Raw genomic sequence first — 25,832 nt, 5'->3', positions numbered from 1 at the left:
TTATGAAATAATTTTCACACATTGTTGTGATTATTTAAATGAAAATATTTTGCAAGGTTTACCTGGCAGTAAATATTAATGCACATAACACATATTTAAAAGTAATCTGATACGGTCTCATTTATACAGGCGGTGCAGCTCCCCCTTGTGTTTTTTAGAGCGATGTGCAATCATTGCGGTGATCTGAAATCATAGCGATGAGGTCAAACAATCGCTATGAGATGATTATGTAATCATTGTGACAGCCTAGTTTTAACTGTAGTAAAATCATGGTAATTTTCGTAAGGGACTCAACATTGATTGAAACCAAGAAATAAACAAAATTTGCGATCTGTTAGGACAAATTTTATGGAAATGCCAGCTTGTATCACTTGTCTTTTTATATTATAGATACATCGTTCCTGTCTCTTTCCTGTAGTAACTCACATGTAGCATAGTGGTTACAACCCCAGAGAAACCACATGAATAAATCAAATATATGTGACTCAGTCTGCATAAAATCTTAATGTAAAGCACATTCTGTGAAAATATAATCTTGATATCTTTAATATTTACAAAGATCATGCAAAAAATTTAAATCAATGTGAAATCAGTGACTGAAATTCAACTGATGCTTCTAATCTCATAATTAGATTATGAGACTTTAGCCAGTGGATTCACAGACAGGCTCACATAGTGAAGCATGTAAATTGCATTGGATACAATTACTGCCAAATGCATAAATGTAAATGTCTCGTGCTAGGACACTGTGTAAAAGCATCACGCAACTGTAAAACTAGCATTAAAGGGGACATTCACAAGACTTTTTAAAGATGTCATTAATTTGGTGTCTCTAGAGTATGTATGTGAAGTTCTAACTCAAAATACCATATAGATAATTTATTATAGCATGTTAAAAGCATGCTTTGTAGGTGTGAGCAAAAGTGTCCCATTTTGGGTGTGTCCTTTAAAATGCAAATAAGCTGATCTCTGCACTAAATGGCAGTGCTGTGGTTGGATAGTGCAGATTAAAGGGCGGTATTATCCCCTTCTGACATCACAAGGGGAGCCAAAATTCAATGACCTTTTTTTACATGCTTGGAGAGAATGGTTTACCAAAACTAAGTTACTGGATTGATCTTATTCGCATTTTCTAGGTTGGTAGAAGCACTGGGGACCCAATTATAGCACATTCACAAAAAAAGTCAGATTTTCATGATATGTCCCCTTTAAATGCATAGCACAAAATTTGATGCACTACTTTCTTTCATACTTTCACATACTACTGCCATTAAGAAAAAAAATCATGTGTCTTTTTGCAGTGTGCCGGACATAAAACAGTGTGACACAAATGAGAAAAAATAGCATCTGGCAACACAAAGATGTTGCATGTAGCTGCAGCTTTAAAACCATGTCATGTAGCCATTGGCAACAGCCTTGTCAAAGTACTATTCATCTGCTCTCCTTTACTATTGTAATCATAGCAGCTATGGCGGTACATGGCTAGCTGATCTTAAAAAAGCAGTAGCACTAAAGTAAGAGGAGACTGAAGGTTTGGAATCTAAATTATAATTACCCTATAAAAGATTTCAAAGGCATAGTTTACCAAATGTATAAAATACTGCACACGAGTCGTATGGACTGAAAAGCTCACTGAATAGAGAAGAGCACATATCTCCAGAAATAGGCATCAAACATTACCAGAGCATAGGTTTTGGGATCAAAAAAGGCCTGTTTAAATACCCTATGGGTTTACAGAAAGCTGTATGGGTAATGAAATACACAGGGCACAGGCCCTGGGAAGAATATGGATGCTGGCGTTACAGTTCTGTCCGATCCTATTAGAAGTTCATGTGCTGCTTCCGACTGACAGTGTGCAGAGCTGTTATTAATGAAACAGTGCCCTGCTAAGATATAATTAATGTGATTGCTGCTGCTCTTACTGCAGGTGGTCTTGGATGCAACAGTTAAGCCCTCATACTGCCCTGACCCTGTGGATGACCCACAAACCCACTTTTGCCAGGAAAACAGCAAATATTGCTTCTATAAAACTAAAGATTACAAGATTCTGAGTGTCTAATCATATTTCGTTTTCAGTTTATGTTTTAGTACGTGCATAAATGTTCCCAAATGGACCAATCAGAAGCTAGAAAATGTGATCTATTTATCTAACTATTTATCTATCTAAGAATAAAAAATATGTAAAATCTGCTTTCTAATGCAAAAAATATAAAAAACAGATGGTCTAAAAATGCAGCAAATTAAAAGAATGTGCAATTTTAAATACTGTACAACAAACCACATGCAACCACACAAAAATTTGTTTTTGTCATGGTATAAAGTGAACTTTCCACTGACTTTTACTTCACATTGAGATATTTTCTACTCCTAGCCCTACTCCTACTTTTACTGTATCCTAACCCACAAACCTGTTTTTTTTGTTTTTGCATTTATTACGGTGTGTGTACACCAAAAGCAAATCTAATTATTTGCGTGAGATAACATACAAGTCAATGCAACGGTGTGAATAGACGGTTTCATCGCACTCACGTGCCGTGATGTGATTGCGCGTCAGGGGTGCGTTTCCCGAAAGCATCATTAGCCAACTACTGTCGTAAGTTTCGTCGTTACTGACAAAGTTCAATGATGTGGTGTTACCCCAAACCATAGTTCAAACGACATTCGCAAGATGCATGTCAAACTTGTGTGGTTTGAACGACAGCTTTTCACCTGTTGTTAGAAACATGGTTCCTTGTTATTATCATATGTAGACTTGCGTTGATCATGCTTTTGAACAAAATAAGCAAAAAACATGTAGTACATTCTATATCCTTCATTCTAAATATATTAAAATTTTATTTTATGTCTTTAGGTTTGTAAACGCAATTAAAGCGCTGCATTTGAAACTGCGCATGTGTGCAGAACTACGAGCTTTAGCCCCCTGGGGATCCCTGGGAGGAGTGACGTAAGAAAGAACTTGCGCGTGAATTAAATATCTTTAAAATAAACAACAGATAACTAAATCACGATAACTAAATCAGTCATCCGATGCAATATATGTTATTTACAGAAATAATCTGACATTAAATCGATTTGAACAGAATAATTAGTACTCCACCTCCCACGTGACATCATCAACTATGTTGTGACAAGGTTGTTTGTTTCTCCAACGATGCATCGTACTATGTTGGCTCATCAGCGAGTTGCGTCGTTTTTCGGGAAACGCACCCCTGACTAGTTGCTAAACTGAACTCTTGAACAAATACCTTGTCGAAAATAACAAACGTTTTTGTTTTCTATGTAAGCTGCGTGTTGTTTATTTTACTTGTTATATAAGTAAACTACTTTAAAAGGACTTTGTTGTTATTTATTCTTAGCAGAGTTTACCGGATGTTACGTGTGTTCCACGAAAGCTGTTTGTTTATGTTGTTACTGCTGAAACATGCTATAGACGCGTCTTCTGCTTAAGTTAAATTCAACTCAAGCAGGAAACTAGCATGAAGCATTGTTGTGCAAGCCAATGAGCGAAGAGCCTATTGACGCATTCGGTTTGACACATCCAGTTGTATCAGAAAATGGAGGCAAGCTAGCTATTGTATTTATGACACAACTATTTTTGCATGAGTGACACGAGAAACAAGTAATCTCGCAAGTAATCTAGAGCGAGTATCACAATGTAAATATTCGCTGCACACAATAAGATTGATGATAACTAAAACATTGTTTAGTCAATGTTTATAACTTAAACATTGTTTTCAAACTATTTTCTTGGCTGACATGCATAGAAATAATTAAGATACATTCAGATACTCCAACCACACTATTTCCAATCAAAATAGAGTTCAAATGCACTTCTGGATTATGTGATTAGGTTTAGTACAGAAATAATAATGTTTGTTTTGAGCTGAATCTACAATAATACAGGAAATAATTGGGACAGAAATTGGCTGACAGCCAATATCAACGACCCTTTTTCTCGCTGGCTTGCGACTTGACTTCTGTTCACAAAGAAAGATAAGCTAGGAAGGGGGACAGGTTTGATTCAAACCAGACCTCAGGAGAACGTGGTTTGATACGTTTCAGCAAATAACACTAAGATGAAGACTAAACTGAAGCTGAGCAGTTATTCGGCATGCTCATGAGTGGCTCTGGAGCTGAGTGCAGATGAAACATTAGGCTAGATGGCATTTTTTTTAGCACAGAAGCACAAAATCAGCAGCCCAGGGGGAATAAAAAGCACAGGAGTGTGTGGTCAGCTGGAATCAAAGTGATGGGCTCCATCTGGTGCTCACACACCTGCGAGGAATACATTCATACATGTGTGTGTATGTGTGTGTACAAGAGGCTGTGCTGTATCGTAGAATAAGTCTTATTCAAACACAGTACGGCTTTTATAAACCGGTTACCACACAATAAAAAGTATTAAAGCCAAAAAATATGAATCAATACAACTTTCATGAAGTAAAATCACTAAAAGCCTCCCTTCCACTGAAACAAATTGTCCCTGTTTTACATATGCCACTAAGGGTGCTGCACAATGCACAGAATTGTTGGGTGCAGCAGTCATTGCTGTGTTTCATCAGAATTAAGTACTAAACCATTTTATAAATAAATAAATAAATAGTACGGTATGTGTGGATATATACAGCAGGGTTCAAAAACTTGAGATCATCACTATTTCTTATGTAACCTCTAAGACCTGGATGTCCACATACGTGAACATCACATTTTCTTGTTGTTTGCATAATAATACTTAATTCTGTGTAACTGGAACCTGTTGTACACAAACGTGGACAATTACACTGCTTCATGTTCAATAAAAATTACACTTCCAAAATAGCTATATATTTAAATGTATTTAATTATTTTGCATTTTGCGTGTTGCTTGTGCTTTAAAGACAGCATGTACCTTTAAGGCAGGGTATCACATTTGATGCTGAAACATTTTTAGTTATGCTGGTTAAAAGTCTCCTCACATCCTGATAGCAATCACTATGTTAAGTTGTGTAAATGTATTTATAGAAATTTATGTAGTCTGTGAAAGGCTTAGGACCAAAAAAATGTTCAACCAATCATAGATCTCGGACCGAACAGACGTTGAATTTTTTGTCCCTCATCCGTAAGCGTAATTTGAATGCCACCGCGCAGCCTGTTCACGCAGACACCATACGTCATTGGCGCGTTCACGTGCGTAAACAGAGATAGAACGGCAAACTTTCCTGCTGAATTGACAACCTGCACAGGAGCCACAAAACGAAAGACATCTTTTATAACAACAACAGAAAAAACTCCCTGGATCAGCAAATAGCAAAAACCCAAATGAACATCGGTAACTTTACTGCTTTACCACGAGATGCAAACAGCTGCAGGAGACAAAGGGTCTGAAAGGGTCGTTGCACTGTTTATTTTGGTAAGGTAGGTACGCGATATGTTGAAATGGATTCATATTCCACTTTGATGAAAAATTGTGTTGCTTATGAAATTTGTGTTTGTTTATGGATTAGCGTAACGATATAGTTACTACGTCTACACAACCGAAAGTGTGCATTGGTGAGTTGGTTATTTTAGTAATGTTTTTTAATGTGTACTGCAAAGTTTTCTCACTGGTGAATGAGACATGACATGTGACCGTGTTCATGTGTTTTTAAAGAGGCGTGACTTTGGAATGGCGATTTGAATGGAGGATGGGATCGTGATTTAATTGCTAATCGGCTACCGTTAAAATGTGATACCCTACCTTTTAGTTTACATGAAACCTGCTGATCCATGTTATTCCAATAATGATTTGATAATGTTATAATAAACATCTTGTGCGCTTCATGGTCAATGTCACAACTTTCATTAGTGACCTAGAAACTAAACTAAATCTTTATTTTAAACCCTTCATTTTATTTTTTTAAAGAGTTAGATTTTCTTTTCAAAACCATTTAACTATTTGTTTATTTCTACATTCAAATTTGATTTTGTATCTTTGAATTTGTACTTTGAAACATATATATGCAAGAATTACTGTTTGACCCTGCATTTATTTTTGCTATCATCCAATCTGTTTACATGTTATACACCTCCCAGTAGAGGTATTTATAGGGCCTCTGTTTGTTCAGTAAGTTACACTAAGTTGATTGTGTTCACTATTAAATGAGTCCTGGACTAGTTCAAACTGAGGTTATCATACAAGTACAGGGTGGTGTAGAGAACATCTAAAACAAAACCCACTACACAGAACACATGGAAATGTTTCTAACTTTCACTCATCTGGCTATGTCCCAGCCCATGCCATTGTTTCAGGAAGGGCCAATCTGAATGTACAAAATCTTAGTGGAACTTCTGAACAATACGCAATGGAGAACCCTAATCTCACAGATCCAGAGGGACACCACAGGAAAGAAGAAATATAGACTGCCAAAGTACATAAGACAGGGATGGATCCAAAGAGTTTGACATGGTGACATCAGAAGGTCTTTAGCTGGGGTGGGGGGGCATGAATGATTTTGTTTTTAAAACATTTCTATCTGAGCTTTTGGTGCTTAAAACATACTCAGTACCCTGTGGGTTAATTTAATTTTGGGATGTTAAAACACTTAAAGGGATAGTTCACCTAAAAATGAAAATAATGTCATTAATGACTCACCCTCATGTCGTTCCAAACTCGCAAGAACTCAGTTTATCTTCGGAACACAGTTTAAGATGTTTTAGATTTAGTCAGAGAGCTTGTTGACCCTTCATTGAAAATCTACGTACGGTATACTGTCCATGTCCAGAAAGGTAATAAAAACACCATCAATGTGGTCCATGTGACCAGAGGTGTCAAGTAACGAAGTACAAATACTTCGTTACAATACTTAAGTAGATATTTTGGGTATCTATACTTTACTTGAGTAATTATTTTTCAGACGACTTTTTACTTCTACTCCTTACATTTTCACGCAATTATCTGTACTTTCTACTCCTTACATTTTAAAAATCGCCTCGTTACTTCTTTTAATTTCGGCTTGTTTTCTTTTTTTACATTCCGGCTTGTCATCGTTAAAAAAAACCAAAACCTATCTTGATAAATTGCATCATCCGGATGAATGCGAATGTGGTTGGATGAGAAGTATAAACATACACCATTCCGACACTCTATTGGTTTGTACGCAATCCCCGCCGTACGCAATCCCCGCCCCCCCAGCTGACTGCAGATGATCAAAAGTTTGTTCGATAGCGCTGCAAAGATAAACTTAAAAGAACCGCGAGAGCGATTGCAAAGCAGTTGGAGCAGTTTGCTCTCGCGATGCTTTGATATCATCCGCCATCCGTTTGTACAGTAACAGACTGCGGCATTCTGCCTTCAAATGGAAAAGGACGAAATAAAACTCGCGCATCACTTTCAGGTCAGTGCACATTCACAAGCCTGTGTAAATATATAGCTGGCTGCTGACACCAACGCATCTGTGTGATTTAAATAGTATAACAATGTACCAATTTATATCATATAACTTTAGTTGTTCAACTTAAATGACATTGTGCTGCGTTGCGTTTTGAGGCATGGCAAAGATATCTATGCTAAAGACATCTGTTGTTTTGTAATAACTGCCCTAAATTTTATTTGCATTAACAAAACCTACTTAGCTAAATGCTTGAGTTTTAAATCAATCAAACACATAACCATACATAACAACTTTTGCTTTTGTTAATAGACATCATCTGTTTCCTTAAACCTGACTTTTAATTTACTTACAAGAAAGACAGTCTTCAAAATTACTTGGATTTACACTGACATGTAAGATCAGCTTTGTCACATTAGATTAAGCTGAAGTCCATTAGCTACACTGGTACAGATGCAGAAATATAGGCTTTAATATATAATTGCATATGTGTGTAATTGTAGATTGTGTTGCTGTGAAAATACAATTATAAATGATAACAATAGCATATTTCTATCCTCACACATACTATAGTTTGTTGTTTTTTAACTAGAGAGGGCACCACTGTAAAAGTTTGGCCAGCAGCGGCCCTGCTCTGAATTTTGACTTTTTGCACCATTATAATATTTGAATATTTATATATAATGCTCAGTAGTACACATATAAGGTTCTTTAATGCAGTGGTTATGAAACCATTTTTTTTGCGGCCTCCCTTGTGTACAGTGGATTCCTTCACAGCCCCCCCAAAAAAAATTTATGACATAAATCATTCTAAAACATAAATTTTGAATTAAACAAAAAATGTTAAATTATACAAATGTATTGATTTTGTTTAGTAGCCTTATTGTTCTGAGGTTTAATTACACAGAATTTATAATAAAGTAATGTATTTCATGAAATATTATAAAACTGGGGCCCCTGGCACCATCTCGCGGCCCCCAGTTTGAGAACCACTGCTTTAATGTACTTGTTTGCATTGTACTAAAATGCGTTCATTTTTAATGGGCATATACCGTATGCAGTTGAAACAGATATAGCCTAGTGCAGGGGTAGGCAACATGGAGTTCCGATGTCCTGCAGAGTTTAGCTCCAGGTCTAATCAAAAGCCCCTGAAAAAGTCACCTGAAACTGCAGGTAGCCAAGGTTTTGTAAGGGTTGGAGCTAAAATTTGCAGGACATCGGCACTCCAGGACTGACATTGCATACCCCTGGCGCTAGTGCATCCCACATTTTTTAACATTAACATTTTAATATGACACTATAGTTATTATGGCCTTAAGGAAATTTTTTTAGAGGAGATAGGGTAGTGCACAATAGGCCCCTGTGGTGCGGCCTAGGCTTTTTTCCGTAATGACATTTTTTTCCTTACATTACTTTTACTTTTATACTTTAAGTAGTTTTGAAACCAGTAATTTTTCACTTTTACTTGAGTAAAAAGCTTGAGTTGATACTTCAACTTCTACAAAAGTCTTTTTAAACTCTAGTATCTATACTTTTACTTGAGTAATGAATATGAGTACTTTTGACACCACTGCATGTGACATCAGTGGGTCAGTTAGAATGTGCTGAAGCATCAAAAATACATTTTGGTCCCAAAATAACAAAAAATACGACTTTATTCAACATTGTCTTCTCTTCCACGTCTGTTGTGAAGCCCATGCGCGGGACTAAAGTCACGTGACTGCAGGGACGTGGATGAGGTACGATGCGGCTGACATGTTATCTGGTGCACCCCAGCTGTTTTTTTTGTGTGTCCGGGCTTCGTTTACAGTCTGAGGGAGACGCACACTGTAAGTTTGAAAAAAAAAAACTTTGCAAACATGTCTGAGGATAACACGTCATCCGCGTCACTGCAGTCACGTGACTTTAGTCTTGCGCATTTACTTCACAACAGACGCAGAAGAGAAGACAATGCTGAATAAAGTCCGAAATGTATTTTCGATGCTTCAACACATTCTAACTGACCCACTGATATCACATGGACTACTTTGATGATGTTTTTATTACCTATACGGACATGGACAGTATACCGTATGTAGATTTTCAATGAAGGGTCAACAAGCTATTAGACTAAATCTAAAACATCTTAAACTGTGTTCCGAAGATAAACTGAGGTCTTACGAGTTTGGAACGACATGAGGGTGAGTCATTAATGACATTATTTTAATTTTTTGGTGAACTATCCCTTTAATCTTTCCCTATCCCAGCTTAATTTCCAGAGACAACAAAAAGCAAGCTATTCTGTTTTTTTTTTTTCAGAAAAATATGAGGTTTACACAATCAAGTGCGAGCCTGGGATTGGCTATGTGTATGCCCAACAAAAATAGGCAGAGGGTACAGGAAACTTTTTAAAAAAAAAAAGTTAATTATTTATGCAATTCTGTGTTTCACTGTAAGTAGAGAAGAAATCAAACACTTTTTAAATTTAACACTTTTAATCTCAAGTAATGACCAACTTGTTACTCCAAAAAAGTAACATCCTAGTTATAGGAATGTAGTGGGTTTGGGTTTTGCTGGATGAGAGTGGCTTGTTGGACAATGAGAGGGAGAGGGGCCGCTTCCGGGTGGGATCAAGCTTAATTAAGCCTGAGACAACAGTTAAAGCCCCGTGGCTTTCATGAGGCTAAAACCCCAACAACAACCACAAGCATGCTCCACTTCCCCTAGCCAGCCTAACAGTGGCAGGTGCAGAGCAACAGCAAGCCCACACAAAGAACCACAGCCGATGGCAAGTCTTGCATCTTATACAGATCGAAGACTACAAATAAGATAAAGCACAAGTTTCTCGAGCACAAGAAGAACTTCTCATTTTCTTTAGTGTTATAATCCACACTCTCAAAAAAGGTGGCGATACCATTAAAAAAATTATACCTTTTATACCTTTACCTAAAGAGTTCATATTAGTACTTCAAAGGTACATACTGGTACCAAATGTATACATATCTGTATAAAATGTGCTGGTTTTGTGTGTGTCTCTTTAAATGCAAATGAGCTGCTGTTTTCCTTCCCGTTTACTGTTATCTATAGACGGTTTCATCGCACACACATGTGGTGACGCCATACCCGTCTGGTCCGAACTTTATTTACAGCTTCAGTTTTTTCAATGGTCTGACTAGTTGTTAAACTGAATTCTTAAACAAATACCTCGTCGAAAATAACAAATGTTTTGGTTTCCTAGGTAATCTACGTGTTGTTTATTTTGCTTGTTATATAAATAAACTACGTTTAAAGTGCTTTGTTGTTATGTATTCTTAGCGGAGTTTACTGGAAGTTACGTGTTGACCACAAAAGCCGCTTGTTTATGTTGTTACTGCTAAAACTGTCTATACACCGTTTTTAAAGCAACACTAAAGAGTTTTTTTAACCTTAAAACAACGTTTCCAAAAGTCGTTGTTGAAAGTAACAAATGTTTTGGTTTCTTAGGTAATCTATGTGTTGTTTATTTTGCTTGTTATATAAATAAACTATGTTTAAAGTACTTTATTGTTATGTATTCTTAGCGGAGTTTACCATAAGTTACGTGTTGACCACGAAAGCTGCTTGTTTATCTTGTTACTGCTGAAACCGTCTATACACCGTTTTTAAAGCAACATTAAAGAGTTTTTTTAACCTTAAAACAACGTTTCCAAAAGTCGTTCATCCACTCGAAACAGGGTGAATGGCACTTTCACATTCGCTTTGCAGCCCTCTATCGGCCAAAACCGCACTAGTTTGAGTGAAAACTACAAAAACTTGCTTTACGGCAGACCTACAATCCAATCAGAAGCAGCTTTGCTGCAGTAGGCTAAATTATTTATGACAGTGGTAACGGACAATTCCGCTTCCAACCTGTAGGGGGAGCAAAGAGCAAAAACTCTTAACTGTTGCTTTAATAAGACAATCCTCCTACTTCGTTGTTCATAATGAACGTGTGGTACTGAATTATGAAATGAAGATTTAAAACAGAAATTATGATCTAACTGTAGTCTCTGGACGGTAGTGGGCGGGGCCTGCGCAAAGTGACATCAGTTTGCTCAGAAAACATCAACAGCCTATGCCATGAGACTGTTGAGGTTTTACGGGGATTTGGAAAAATTAGTAGGCACATTTTGACCATTACAGGGTGGTTGTGTACACACAAAGGTGACACACAATTATGTTCAAACAATATATAAAAGCAAATTTCTTAATTAGGTGACCTTTAAGAGCTTTTTAAAAAGGCAACATCCCAGTGACAGCTTTTGTACCCTTTTTTCTAAGAGTGCAGGTGTCAAATTAGATTTAAAAGTGTTTTAATTCGTAGGAGTAAAATAAGCAGATGAGTAAAGAATGACACAAGAATAACTGTAACACACAATTTTTACAGTAAGTGTCTATCTTTAAATCTCAAATATTAGATTCTAACAAAAATATTTAGCTCTTGTAGGAATGAGTCATACTATTAAACAACAAATGTTTTTCTGACCAATCGAGGTGACTAAGCAAGACACAAAGAAAAGCTTAGTCAGAAGATAGACAGCTAGAATTAGGATGTGTCACACTGCTAAAGGTATATAACTGTTTTCATGTCTCTGAGAAAAGATCATGTCAAACAGAGTTGGTTTATGGCAACAAAACTTAATGCCCTCTTGGCCTCCATCCCAGTCAACCCATTGGAGACAACAGTCCTATCGGAGACAGCCACTTAAAGCTATAATATATAACATATCTTAAAGCAGCTTGGATGACCTGAACTGAAGCATCGATAAGCAAACCTTTATAATTCTTAGTCTAGTCAGCCACAAAGTCACAATGAATTATTTCCTTGACATACTACACATAAACGTCAAGGTTTTCCGCTATATTGTTTAGAATTTGATAAAAAGACATTTTCTCAAGGTGAAAGTGATAGAGCTGTCAGGAAGTCTGTCCTGAGGAATTTAAGCGAGAGTTGTTGAGAAAGAAAACAGTGGTATCACTGCTCTGCCTAAAGCCTGAAGACAATCAAGCCAGAGAGGATCTACTGTCGCTCTCTGGATGTTAATAAGAAGGGTTTACTTTTCAGAATCTCACACTGATTCCAGCTGACAGCTTGACTTAGCTTCCCTGAGGCAGACAATAATCTAAGTTTGAGGAATGAGAGAAGAATAAACTGTGGAGTGGAAATGTTGAGAGTCAAATGTTGGTGATCAACAGCTGACCAGCAGATTTGTCAAATTTGCTGGCTTATTTTTTTACTTTTGAAATGCATGTCTTTGACAAACTAATAGTTTTGCACAAGTCTGGTGCTATATAATTGCACTGCAGTGACCCCATTGATTAAAAGGAAATTACTAGACTTTGGGGTTAAGGCTTACTGACCTCACATGCAAAGGTTAAAGTAAACTCAAAAGTGAAGTCCAGGGTGCAAGAGGTTGTGAGGAGATGGTAGGAAAAAGTTGGTCTGGCACTCTAATACAGACAGCGTCTGAAAGAAAGTTTGAAAGTTAAACAGTACTAGCCATAATGTTTGTTGGACCACTTTGAACTCCTAAATATTAAAGGAACATTCCACTTTTTTTTTAAAAAATATGCTTATTTTCCAGCTCCCCTAGAGTTAAACATTTGATTCTTACCGTTTTGGAATCCATTCAGCTGATCTCCGGGGCTGTCATTACTTTTCCTATTTAAAACTTGACTTTTACATCGTGTACTAAGACCGACAAAAAATTCAAAGATGCAATTTTCTAGGCAGATATGGCTAAGAACTATGCTCTCATTCTGGCGTAATAATCAAGGACTTTGCTGATGTAACATGGCTGCAGCAGGCATAGTGATATTACGCACTACCCGAAAATAGTCCCCTGCCATTGAAAGTAACCAAGCAGACTATTTTCGGGTAGTTCATAATATCACTACGCCTGCTGCAGCACGATGTAATTACAGAAAAGTCCAGTTTTAAATAGGAAAAATATCTAAACTCTTTGGTTATTTTTTAGAGCAATGCTAATGGTCTAATCAGATTCAATGGATTGTGCTAAGCTATGCTTAAAGTGCTAGTGCCAGACCCGGAGATCAGCTCAATCGATCTCAAAACGGTAAGAATCAAATGTTTAACTCTAGGGGAGCTGGAAAAAGAGCATATTTTCAAAAAAGTGGAGTGTCCCTTTAAAGAAAAAGTAAAACATGCTTTAAAAGTCTATTGTACATCTAAATGTTTAAGTTTGTGTGGTTCTGGATTAAATATATATTAAATTATATATATATATATATATATATAATTTAATATTCAACTTGCCATTTGATATGCAAAATAACTAAATAATAAACAAATAAAATTAAAAATATAACATTTGAAGAAATTAATGAAAGTAAATAATAATAGCAATGAATGTAATGGAATTTTGGTTAAGTTGCACAATAATGACAGCTCATCTGTTTCCACTGTTTTCCTCATCTGAACCCTTTTGCAATGTTAAGCTAGATTTCATGTGTATAAATTTGGTATCTAAAGATTTTGCCAAACCAACTTTTCAATATTACTAGGTTTTTGCCTTCTTGCAAGCAACACAATGATGTTTAAAAATGTTTAAGAATAATGTCTGGGACAAGCTAGTTTTAAACACATGTTGTAATAAAACAGGCCGGATGGCAGCAGTAGGCTCATTCTTTATATAGACACTTTACCACAGATCAGATCCAGTGGTTGCAGTGGGTCCGTTACTGAAGTCCAGAAACCATTTGAACCGTTAAAGCAAGAATAACAACAAGAAACCTCCAGTGGGAGGAACTGTCATCACTAACGTGAAAGGAAAGGCATCCAAAAGAAACAAAATGCAAATACTACAATAACATAACTGACTCTGTCCTTAGGGAAACAAAACTTAGAAAAAAGAAAAGCTTACTTTTAAAAGTGACATGATGAACATGCAGGCCATGTGACATGTGAATCAAGCTTGATACATCAGTGTTCATGAACCAATTGTCTGTTAGACATTATATGATATTGTGTTATTCACATTATTTCTAATTTCTAACACTTTCTAATTAAATGTTTCTTAAACTTTCAAATAAATAAACAATACTTTGATGGAAAAAGTTAAATATTGGATAAACCATAACCTTTCAACAGAACTTGAATGATTTCCAGCAAAAGTATTTTTGTCCCTAATCACATATAATACAGTAATAGTCCTGTAAGCACTGTGTGTAGGTATCATAAAATACTATGAAGGCCTATTAAGATACGGTATATTGTTATTCATAGCGCGTGTTAGTGGTTTGATTTGATGCCAGTATGCTAAACCAACTACTGTATGAAGACAGGTGTGGAGAAGAGACTCATCATGTCAGATTCATCAGTAAGTTCAATGACAGCTCCATTTTCACAGCAATATATACGTGTGTCAAAAAAACTAGCCTATGGTAGCCTACACGTAAAAAAATTTGCTCAAAATATAAAATGGCACTTTAAACTACATAGAAAACCCGGTTACCTCTCGTGGACATGATGCAGTAAAGCTCTGGATTTCCTCTGGAAATAACGACGATGGTCAGAAATGAACCTTTCAATCCAACATACAGTTTCCTGACTTTTGATGGAGAGAAAATTATGCGAACTGTCGTCCCGCGAGCAGCGGCATAACCGGGCGATTGGCACGCGATAGAGAATAACGGGAACCAGGCTTTTACAATGGGCGTGCCCTCGGTAAACGCATGAGAGAGAGAGAGAGAGAGAGAGAGAGAGAGAGAGAGAGAGAGAGAGAGAGAGAGAGAGAGAGAGAGAGAGAGAGAGAGAGAGACTGTAGAGTAGGTAGATTTAGTGAAATGTTTACAAGTTTTACATAATATGAAAATGATTGTGTGTGACTGAAATGTTTACTTTTGCTATATATATATATATATATATATATATATATATATATATATATATATATATATATATATATATATATATATATATATATATATTTTACTTTTGCTGTATTATATATATACAAATATTTGTTATTTTCACACGTCTAATAATAAGTACCAAATATTTAAATAGATTGTTAAGTCATTAAAGTATTTATTTATTTATTATTTATTTATAAATCAATCAATCAATCAATCAATAGTCATCCTAATATAAGCTATCTATCAATAGCCGATATTAATAAAGCACTTCATATGATTGGATGAAATTATTAGATCAAGCAACTGCAAAAACAATCGAGTCATCTCACTTTTTCCTCAGAAACTAATTCTGACTAAACAATTAATGGGTAGATATTGCCATCTTGTGGTAGTGTGTATATATAAACGTCCAAAGTATACTCTCGTTACAACTACACAATTTTGTCAGAAATGTAAAAATATTTGATTACGCATTTTGTGTGCTCAAGTTCATACTCCGGTAGACACGCTACCGTACAAAAACGCTAATATCTGGCATAGCATCCTTGTAAAAAAAAACTACAACTACCAGCTATGATAGACGTCATCACTTCGCGCCGTGAGAGCATCAAGCATGGCAGATATGGCAACTGTACCAAACGGTTCATTATCCAAACTGCAGTCTTTGAATGGCATATTTGCCATTTATAAGAAACAGGGCCCCACATCGGCAGATGTGCTAAATTCACTGAAGAAGACGCTTTTAAAAGGTAAACGAGTCTTTGTTACTTTATAAGCCATTATTGAACTCTTTTTTGCGGTTTGCAAAGATACGTCTGTCAGCAGCAAATCTGTAACTTTAGCGGATCACTGCAGATCTCTATCATGGACTCATCCCAGGATGTTAAAATAGTCACGCCCCTTCCCACTTATAACAAAACTAAATCGTGATTTTGTGTCAGTGACGGTTTTATTTTTTAATATATTTGTTCTTCCGCAGAGGCTGGTGTTGCAAATCCAAACCCCCGTAAAAGGAAGAAACAACCTCTTAAAATTGGCCATGGGGGCACTCTGGATAGTAATGCATCTGGTGTACTTGGTAAATGTCTTCCTTCAATGTTATATAAACATTTGTTTAATACTGTGGTTAAGATAACGAATAGAAAGGTTAAGTGTTGAGCAGAATACATATCTGTTTACAGTGGTGGGAATTGGTGAAGGAACGAAGATGCTCACCACAATGCTTGCAGGATCAAAGGTCAGCATTTCCTGGGTACCCTTTTCTCCATTTGTCATTTCCTTTAATAGCAGTGTAACATTAAATTCTGTTGTATTTTGTACAGAAATACATCGCTGTTGGAGAATTAGGCAAAGCAACCGATACTCTTGACGCCACAGGAAATGTCATTGAGGAGAAAAATTATGGTGAGAAACATAATGTTTTGGGAATGCACTTGTGATTAACATTGACACATTGTCCAGATGCTTTTATCCAACACTATCCAGTACTGAATTGTGGACAGTTTTTCACATTATCTGTGTTCAGGATTATGTGGGCGGATCTAAAGTGATTCAAGCTATAGATTTCATCAGTATGTTTTTTCCTTTTTGCACTGCTAATTCATACCAGTTATGGAAAAGATGTCACACATAGGTCTTTGTATTATGGTTAGTGCCTTAAACGTTTTCTTTTTTTTTCAGATCACATCACAAAAGAGGCTTTGGAAGAGAAGTTTAAGCAGTTTACGGGGGAAATAATGCAGGTTCCACCTTTGTGAGTATTGCAGTTTCATCTGATATATAGTATAACATACATACATAAGCGTTTCTCAAAGTTATAAAGATTCTTGATATTTACATTTAAAGATACTCAGCCCTGAAAAAGGATGGCAAACGCATGTCCGTCCTGCTAAAGCAAGGTCAGGAGGTCGAGGCTAAACCTGCACGTCCGGTGACAGTCTACAATCTCACATTGCAAGACTTCAGTCCGCCACTTTTCACAATAGGTTACTCATTTATATGGTATACCTGTATTGCATCAATGTAGTGTATTGTACATTATGTCCTACTGAAAATCTTTTGATCATTGAAATTCACTTTGTGCGTTCACAGATGTTGAATGTGGAGGTGGGTTTTATGTCAGAAGTCTGGTCGATGAGCTAGGAAAAGGTAGAAATGTAAAAATTATTCAAGCACCACCCAAAACATGAAGAGTACCATGTTTATTAATGTACCATGTGTCATCTATCTTACACCACTCTTCCATTGCAGCCCTGTCATCTTGCGCTCACATAAAGGAACTGACCAGAACCAAGCAAGGTCAGTTCACCTTGGAGGAGCATGCATTGAAGGAGGATCGCTGGACGTTGACAGACATCTCTCAAGCTTTGCAGCCCTGCCCAAAGCCAGCAGGGAAACAGAAGAACGAAAGCAAGAAATCAAAAGATAAACAACCCCCATCTAAAAGTGATGATGGAGATCAAAATAGTGAATAAAGGTGTTTATATGCCCTGTGGGACAAACTACATTCTCAGTGAGAGAAAATTGTAGGAAATTGCCTGCCTGGTCCGTCCTGATTTGATCTACCCTCTGCTCTGTGTTACCAAACCTGTGCATCTCTCTGCATGCCCATATATGGTACTTGTCAGGATAGGACAGGTGGTGGCACTGTTTTGAAGTTTGTGGATTTGGTGCAATTCATATTAGAGAGAGAAATATTCAGTTTCAAGGCCACTGAAGTTTCTAAAGCATTCTTATTATTGTTTCATTAAAATAGTGACTAATGACTTGGTTGTCCCTATGGTGCCAGGGGACATAATTATTATTTTTCTTGTAACAGATTGTGGTTAAACCACACTGTTATTTTGGTGACAAAACACCAGTTAGCACTGCTATGTAATTATTTAATTATATAAGACCAAATGTTTTGTAGTTACATTAGTTGGTTTTTTTTATTATTATTTTTACAGATACATTTGGAAAAAAGCTGTTTTGGTTTGCTAATAAAAATCAGTGCAATTTGTTTGCATTTTGTTTTCAGCATCATGAATATTCTTTATAAAATTAAAGTGAAAGAAGTAATGACTATATGGTAAACCATACTTGGAATGTGACCTCTGCATTTAACCCATCCATTGAGTAGTGAACACATGCACACCCAGAACAGTAAGCAGCTATCACTGCAGCGCCTGTAAAGCAATGGGTGACATGTGTCTTGCTCAAGGGCACTTTTGTTGCCTCCCGCCAGCCATGAGACGTGAACTGAAACTCTCGGGTTATAAGCCTGACTCTTAACCATTAGACCACTACTGCTCATTACAACTTGTATGATGAGATTAATATACTGTAAATACAATACCAGCTACACAAGTTTGGCTTATGCATATATTTATTGATAAAAAAACTATTTTGTACAGCCTAAGAAAGGATGTGTTGATTTTTTGCGTTACAGAAAATGTTTTTGCAGTGCACAAGGCTCATATGGTAATGCAAACAACTATATTTATTAATAGATTTACAATGCTTGCCAATTGCTAACAAATTAAAAAAAATAAAGACAAAAAAAATGTGGTAGTGGTACGGATAAAGCTACAAAAATCTCACACAAGTATCCCATAGACTTATTTTTTTTAAGCAATATGATTACAGCCTCTCACTAAGATGAGTCAGGTTTATCAGAGTGTTTCATGTCTGCAATCATCTGTTAATCCTTCTTAGTCAGGGATTAAGATCAAATTTAACTTCTCTGCTTTCAGACTCTGTGTCCACCCATACTTTAATGACATTAAGAACAAAGAGAAATCATGGAAAATCTCTTGTGTGAAATATGAACTCCACCTCCACCCTTGACTGCATCACATTTATTAGCTTTGGAGAGCAGAGAAAATACAGATCTTTCTATTCCCACTGATTTTCTTTGCTGATTTTGCTCTGAAGCTACAGGTATGCAATGTTTACCATGCATGCTTAAAGAAAAAGAGCAATGAATTGTAAATCACCTGTGCTTTTCACATGATAATGTAGGCTAATCCTATAGGCCGCTGGTGTTGCATCATTGGGCAGTTATGGTCCGTGTGCTTTTTGACAGGCAGGGACATGCAATTGCGGTTCCTGTGCACTTCACTGAATCTGTCAGTATAGCCTTAGGCTGTGATTCTTTCATTCCTTTGTTGAAAGTCTGAAGACAAAGTGTAAAGTTCCCCAGTGGGCCATGAAAGAATGCAGGGCTGCTCTAAACGAGACTGGGATGTGCTTATAGACTGTTAATGACTTCAGTAAATGTAAAGATTCAAAATCTTGCTAATGCATATTTAGAACACATATAGATTAGATGAGAATTTATATTATACTATTTTATAGTATACTATATATTAGTATTTAATATAGTCTGCTCCAGAAAGAAGGCTTATTGTTTGTCATATACTGAATGCAGAGATTACTGTATACCTGCAGCAGATCTACCCTCCATATTTGGCCCTTTGTGGGTCTTTCATTTGATTATACTGCAGGAGACACACCCATGCTCCACATTACTTATAGCAAGAAAACAACGCCATATGTTTCTGGTGTGCTATTAAAAGAAAGCCACATAAAGATCAGGCACACATTGTCCACTGTCATGCAGTATTCTTCACTGTTCTGTTTTAGTTCTTTATAGAGGGCTGCACATAGTGTATGATTTACTGAGATGCACCTAAACTCTTAACAAAGGGACAAAGTTCATATTTTGTAGATGTAAGATCACTGAAGATGTTTTGCAGGGTGAGATTGTTAAAGTAGTACAACATCTTATTATATCAAAGGAAGGTGTCATATATTTTGTAATGTACTTAATTTGTTGTATTTTATTGTGCTATTGTGTCTGCATAGTTCTAGCTGCATCCTGGGTAAAATGAATAAACGTCTATAATTTTTAATCTGGGAGAGTGCTCACAACTTGTACTGTAGCTAGATGTTACTTTGGCTCAATTGGCAGCATACATTAGTTCGGCAACCCAAGACAAAAGTATTATTTAGTATTTACTATAGTAAACTAAAATCATTAGATACTAAAGTGTTTTTGAGCCTTACCAAAGTAAATGTTAGTTATTACGCAGTTTATCAATTCACTATGTTCACTAATACTACTCAATACCATATTACATAAATTACTTTAATGTACTATACAGTGTACTTCAATTTACTCCAATTAACTATATACTATTATATATCTATAAAATATTATACTATAATATAATAGTAATGCAAATGCCAAGGGTTCGATCTCCAGGGAACACATTTATTAATAAAAATCTGCAGATTAAAAAACACTGTATTGCGAATGTAATAATGTAAAGGTTAAATCAATGTTTCACAACAAATTATAGTTTTAACAAAGAAAAACATCTCCATTATTTCTACGTAGTAAATATGTTCCAATTTAGTAAAGTAGGCTATATTGTCTAATAAATCCTGCCCTACTGCAATGAAAAGACTATAAACGCGCACACTGACCGCACTGTCTCTTTAAATGTACGCTCGTACTATTGCGCATGCGCGGACATCTCCGTATTGAGTTTGCTCCAACCTGAGGAGCAGCCAGCGCGAGCAGCTTTCACTGTGGACGCTTAAACGTTGGGGGCCAAAATTGTACATTGAGGATATTTCAACATACCTGGATGACAAGAAAAGCACCTTTCCAGAGGCACGATTCGTCTGACAAGGAGTATAACACGTCGAGGCTGAAAAAAAACCTGGAAAAATATGAGAATAGCGGATAGTTGGTCAGGTTTTCCAAATCCCTCAGCGCAACGGACAACAGCAGAAACAACATCCATGTTACTGACTGCTGCGGTTATAAAGGATGCTTTCTACGCCGAAAACATATCCATTATCTGGTCCATTTAGCGGTTTATATGTGGCTTGTTAACGTTTAACTGAGAAAACGCTAAAGGTTTAAAGGATTTAAAGCGAACCAGTAGTGTATCTGGCCAGCCTGCGTAATGTTTACGCTTTAAAATGGCTGCGGAGGGTCTGTGGGAGCAGAATAAGACCGTAGAATAATATGATGCTTTTAAGCTGAAAATATCCCGTCGATTGAGTTATGGTAAAGATTTGGGGGGAACGATTGTTTTCAATGTCATGGGGAATTGTTTCCCAGTCCTTTACCGCAGGAGGTAACGTAGGAAATTCCTGCCCTTGTTCAGAAACACAATGAGGCGAAACAGATGATTTAATATGACTGTGTTTATGCTGCTTTTATAATATCACACTTTGATCTGGGGTTTTTCCATTAAGTAACTACCTAGATTTTTGGGAAAGAAAGGGCGATCGCTTATATATAAGGAACATATTGATATGTAAGTGAATGGATACCCCCTGTTGTTATAATTGAAACAATCTGGACAACAGATTGGGAAGCAAGACTCCAGGATATTGATACACAGCATCATCATCCTTAATACTATGGATGCTGGGAAGAGGATGCCCAGACTGAAGCTTTTTCTGGTTGGGCAGAGACTGCAGGGCATGCACAGATATTTATGGCTGTGTGTGATGTTCTCCCTGGTGCTGATATCAGATGGATCTCCATCTAAACAATGTGAGAAGAACTGTCTGTCAGGCAGGTGTGTAAATGGATCCTGTGTCTGTGATCGTGGATGGGTTGGGGACCAGTGTCAACACTGCCAGGGCAGATTCAAGTGAGTATTCAATTAGATATTTATGATCATTGGAGCATTTGAACCTGTTTTCAGCTTTCAGGGTCAAGAGAAACTTTGGATGTGTTTGTGTGGGGAAATTATTTTCTTTAATTAGCATGTAGTTTTTGAAGCATATAGTGTATGTAATTTTTTTATTGCTTTTAGTGTTTTATTATTGTAATGTTTGAGAACCCCCATAAGCATCAAAGGGTTGGCTGCTTCCATGGTACATTTAATAATTTTTCAAGTGTGTTACTAATTGTATTTTTATATTTGTGTAGGAATTTTGGATAGCTTGAAAGGGACTTTTCACATGTGTGCACCATCTGGACAAAAACGGATATGTGGGGGCATTTGTTCCCTACTCTTAGACCATTTTCATGTGGCTGAATATGTAGATAAAAAAACATAAAAATCTTGAGTATTCTCATGTGAACTTGTGGGTCATGTTAGGCAGAATAAATAAAAAAAATTAAAGCAATATAAAGGGGCTTTTAGGATTACATTTATAAACTTGTTTGTTTCTTTTAAGCAGCAACTGAAGAACTGAAAAAGACAGGATGTTTTTACTTACGTACCATTTTTATTGTTCAGTGGTAGAGAATTGCATTAGCACCATCAAAGGTCATGGGTTCGAACCCTAGGAACACACACACACACACACACTCATAAAAATGTATATCTTGTGATCCACTGTAAAGGGGATCGCACACCGGCCGCGCAGCTCAGCTTCGCGCCACGTCGAGTCGCGTCTAGGACAACTTGGAGGTATCGTAAAACGGAAGTGCACATTAAAAAGGCGCAAGCTTCGTCAGATAGCGTCTACTTCAAAATGCAAAATATACGTTAGCAGCCAATGTTAAACGTCAATGATTTGGGAAAAATATGATGTTATTTAATGTTAAACTATGTGAGTGGGGCAACAGGGATTTGAGCAACTTCCTGAGTCACAGCTGGGTGGCACAGACAGGCGTGGGTATACTCATAGAAAATAATGTGTTAGATTTTTTTAGAACGGCGCGGCGCTGGGCTGCGCGGTCGGTGTGCGACCCCCTTAATTCGCTTTGGATAAAGCATTTGCCGATATGGATAAATTTAAACATTGCAAAAAATGCTTTTTCTTGATGAAAATAAGTATATTTTTTAGACCAAAAATATAAAATTTAAGTGATTTTGTGCATAAAACAAGCAAAAAAATGTGCCAATGGGGTAAGCAAAAAATTCAAGAAAAATTTGCCTACCCCATTGGCAGATTTTATTGCTTGTTTTATGTTTAAGAATCTTTAGATATTTTTACTAAAAACAAGAAAAAAATACTTAAATAATTTTTTGCAGTGAAGGTGATATATTCATTTTATGGATATAAAATGTTCTTTTGTGCTGCTTTAAAGAAACAACCCATGGTATAAATAAATAAATAAATAAAAACATTAATCTTTAGTTGAAAGAAAAATATGTTTTGGCTGTATCTTAACCGTGGATGTCAAAAGTGCTGTATATAGACATGATTTAGCTTTAACCAAATGTAGTTTGACAGCTGTATGATAAATGAAACTCTTGAACAAAGCTCCTGCACTTGCTAAAAATAGCAGACTGCTTTCATTGGGTAGACTGAAGATCACTCTATATTCTCCATCTCTGAATCTGCTGAGAGGATGCTATTAGCATTATAAATGGTGTCACTCAAACCAAACTTGAGACTGACAACCAGTCCTAACAGGAAGAAAGCAACGAAAGATTGATATATGCAGACATATCCTCCCTTGGTATTTTGATACTCTGTTGGCTTCGTGTTGCTGAGCCTTTCATGCTTGTCCAGGTAACAGGGAAGCACTGATCTTTTATACACACTGTACACAGTGTGTTGCCCATTAGATGCTGCTCTGCAATCCATAGTCCTTATGTCTTGGGCAGAAAGGTAGACAATTTTTTACACACAGGGAGATGTTCGAAGTGAGCGATCATGCGACAAGGCTGTTGTGCTGACAAATACCGTTTTGTTGTTTATTAAACCGACTTGGTGAATACACGGGGCAAAAATTCTGGTATTTCGGAAAAGGGAATTTGTCACTTGTCTGGATTACCCCACTATTGTTTATACCATATCCTGCTGTGCAAATGTTATTTATGAGGATGCAGAATTATGAATAGTCTGTGTTGTAAGTAACAAACACCTTGCTTGTTGGTGTAATAACAATGTTGAAAGAAACATGTTTCATGTTTGCCTCACGTTAGAATATAACAAGAACCTTTTATATTTACCTTGGTAATATTTTAATTTCTGGATGCAAAGTAACCAACCCTTTTGTTACTAATTAACATTTAGTTCATTTTGATTAATTTCTCTGAATTAAAAGAATTAGGAAACACTAAAATTCAATGAGATTTTGTGTTACCAATATTCACTAATGGGGGTTAATTTTCACAAGCAGTCAACTTCTTTGTTATAAATGTGTGGTTTGTACATTTAAAGAGCCATACTGTCATGACGGTCTAAACCGCTGTCTTATTTGGAGATAAGCTGGCTGTTTGTGGCTAGCTGCATGTTGTGTCATCTCATGATGGAACTTCCTAGGGTTATTAATGTTTATTTTATGAATGTTTACAACTGTGTTTCAGTATTTAATCTACGGATGTTGTTGTAAGCACATATTTCTTATGCTGATATTGTGAACCTTAACTGTGGAATTTAGTGATGTGTCAATCATGATTTTTCATGATTCCAATTGCTTGTTTAAGCAACAGACAAGAAAGACTGAAATACCCCATTCACACAGCATCTTCACTTGATCCTAGAAAAATTATTTGTGAACGCAAAAACGTTCCATAATTGTGGGATTGCTCCCATAAAAGGGATCTAGAAAGTAGTTGTCGACCGATATGGCTTTTTTATGGCCGATACCAATATAAAAAAGCTGTATGGCAGATATGAGGCCGATATAACACAAATGTTATTACTTTAAATAAGACACAAACACAAAATTTGTTATGCATAACATTTATAAATATACCCTTTTGATGTACTTAAAACATATGGTAACACTTTATTTTACGATGTCTTTGTTATGTTACATGTAATTATTATAGTAATAATAGTTAATTATGCATAATTACATGCAACTAATCCTAAACCAAACCCTACAGTAAGTACATGTTGTTGATGATTGTTACTTAGTACTTAAATATATAATTACAATGTAACAGTGACGCCTTAAAATAAAGTGTAACCAAACATATTTACAAGACATAATTAATGTGGATCTGACATCTCACGGACCAGTCATTTTTGAATAAGTTTGTTAAACTAGTGTGATGTTGTGTGTGACATAACATCATGTTAAAAAGTGAGTAATGATTGGTTATTTTACTTTCTGTCATACCTTGGCATTACATTGATTGACACTCGTCTTTTCATTACAAACATGAAATTTAAATAATAGAGAAATTTACTGCCTGATTGAAAAGGCATAATAAAAAACGTCAAACATCGGCCGATATATCAACCTCTGCAATGTATTGTCCTATCACACTACTAGAAACTTTACCATAACATTTATGGAACGTGTTCTGTGTGAACAAAAGGCAGTAGCAAAGTCGTATGCGGCCTGTCATAGTGAGAAGTCGCATCATTGCAACAATAAGTTATCTTTCAGCTCTTGACATGGGGGATTTAAATGCGGATCAACATTCATGTTGAAAACTGTCAGGGAGAGATCTGGGAGCTCCTCACTTTCCATGCTGAACCTGAGATCAATTGCCAGCTTAATAGAAGCTCATTATTAGAGCATGTCATGCGCTCGTTTATGATTGGATCAGAAACAAAAATGTACATGCGTGGTGGTTTCTTGAGACAGAAATCGGGTATAATAAGCAGCATACAAAATCCGCAAGTGCGCAATTGCAAGTACTATGCATTTCACGGCACTTGTCTTTATAGGATCTTTACGGGATG

The 25,832-nt window shown here is 36.4% G+C and overlaps 2 protein-coding genes across 2 annotated transcripts in view; both read left to right on the top strand.

Annotated features, from left to right (window-relative positions):
- The first annotated feature begins 15,766 nt into the window (after nt 1–15,766).
- Nucleotides 15,767–18,239, top strand: trub1 (TruB pseudouridine (psi) synthase family member 1). Its single transcript, XM_055176897.2, has 8 exons — nt 15,767–15,970; nt 16,201–16,299; nt 16,403–16,458; nt 16,544–16,625; nt 16,902–16,974; nt 17,067–17,206; nt 17,313–17,369; nt 17,472–18,239. The coding sequence occupies exons 1-8, from the start codon at nt 15,835–15,837 to the stop codon at nt 17,693–17,695; spliced, it is 867 nt and encodes a 288-aa protein (XP_055032872.1). The 5' UTR covers nt 15,767–15,834; the 3' UTR covers nt 17,696–18,239.
- Nucleotides 18,240–20,751: 2,512 nt separating this feature from the next.
- The window catches only part of atrnl1b (attractin-like 1b), a 126,101-nt gene continuing 121,020 nt past the window's right edge, over nt 20,752–25,832 (top strand). Inside the window, exon 1 of the mRNA XM_073867025.1 lies at nt 20,752–21,882. Within this exon, the coding sequence (XP_073723126.1) occupies nt 21,645–21,882 (238 nt within the window). The 5' untranslated portion in view covers nt 20,752–21,644. The remainder of the gene's footprint in view (nt 21,883–25,832) is intronic.

This window comes from Misgurnus anguillicaudatus, chromosome 4 (assembly GCF_027580225.2).
Source record: "Misgurnus anguillicaudatus chromosome 4, ASM2758022v2, whole genome shotgun sequence".
Classification (NCBI taxonomy): Eukaryota; Metazoa; Chordata; class Actinopteri; order Cypriniformes; family Cobitidae; genus Misgurnus; species Misgurnus anguillicaudatus.
The sequence above is the reverse complement of the archived record's forward strand: the minus strand, read 5'-3'. Positions and strand labels throughout refer to the sequence as shown.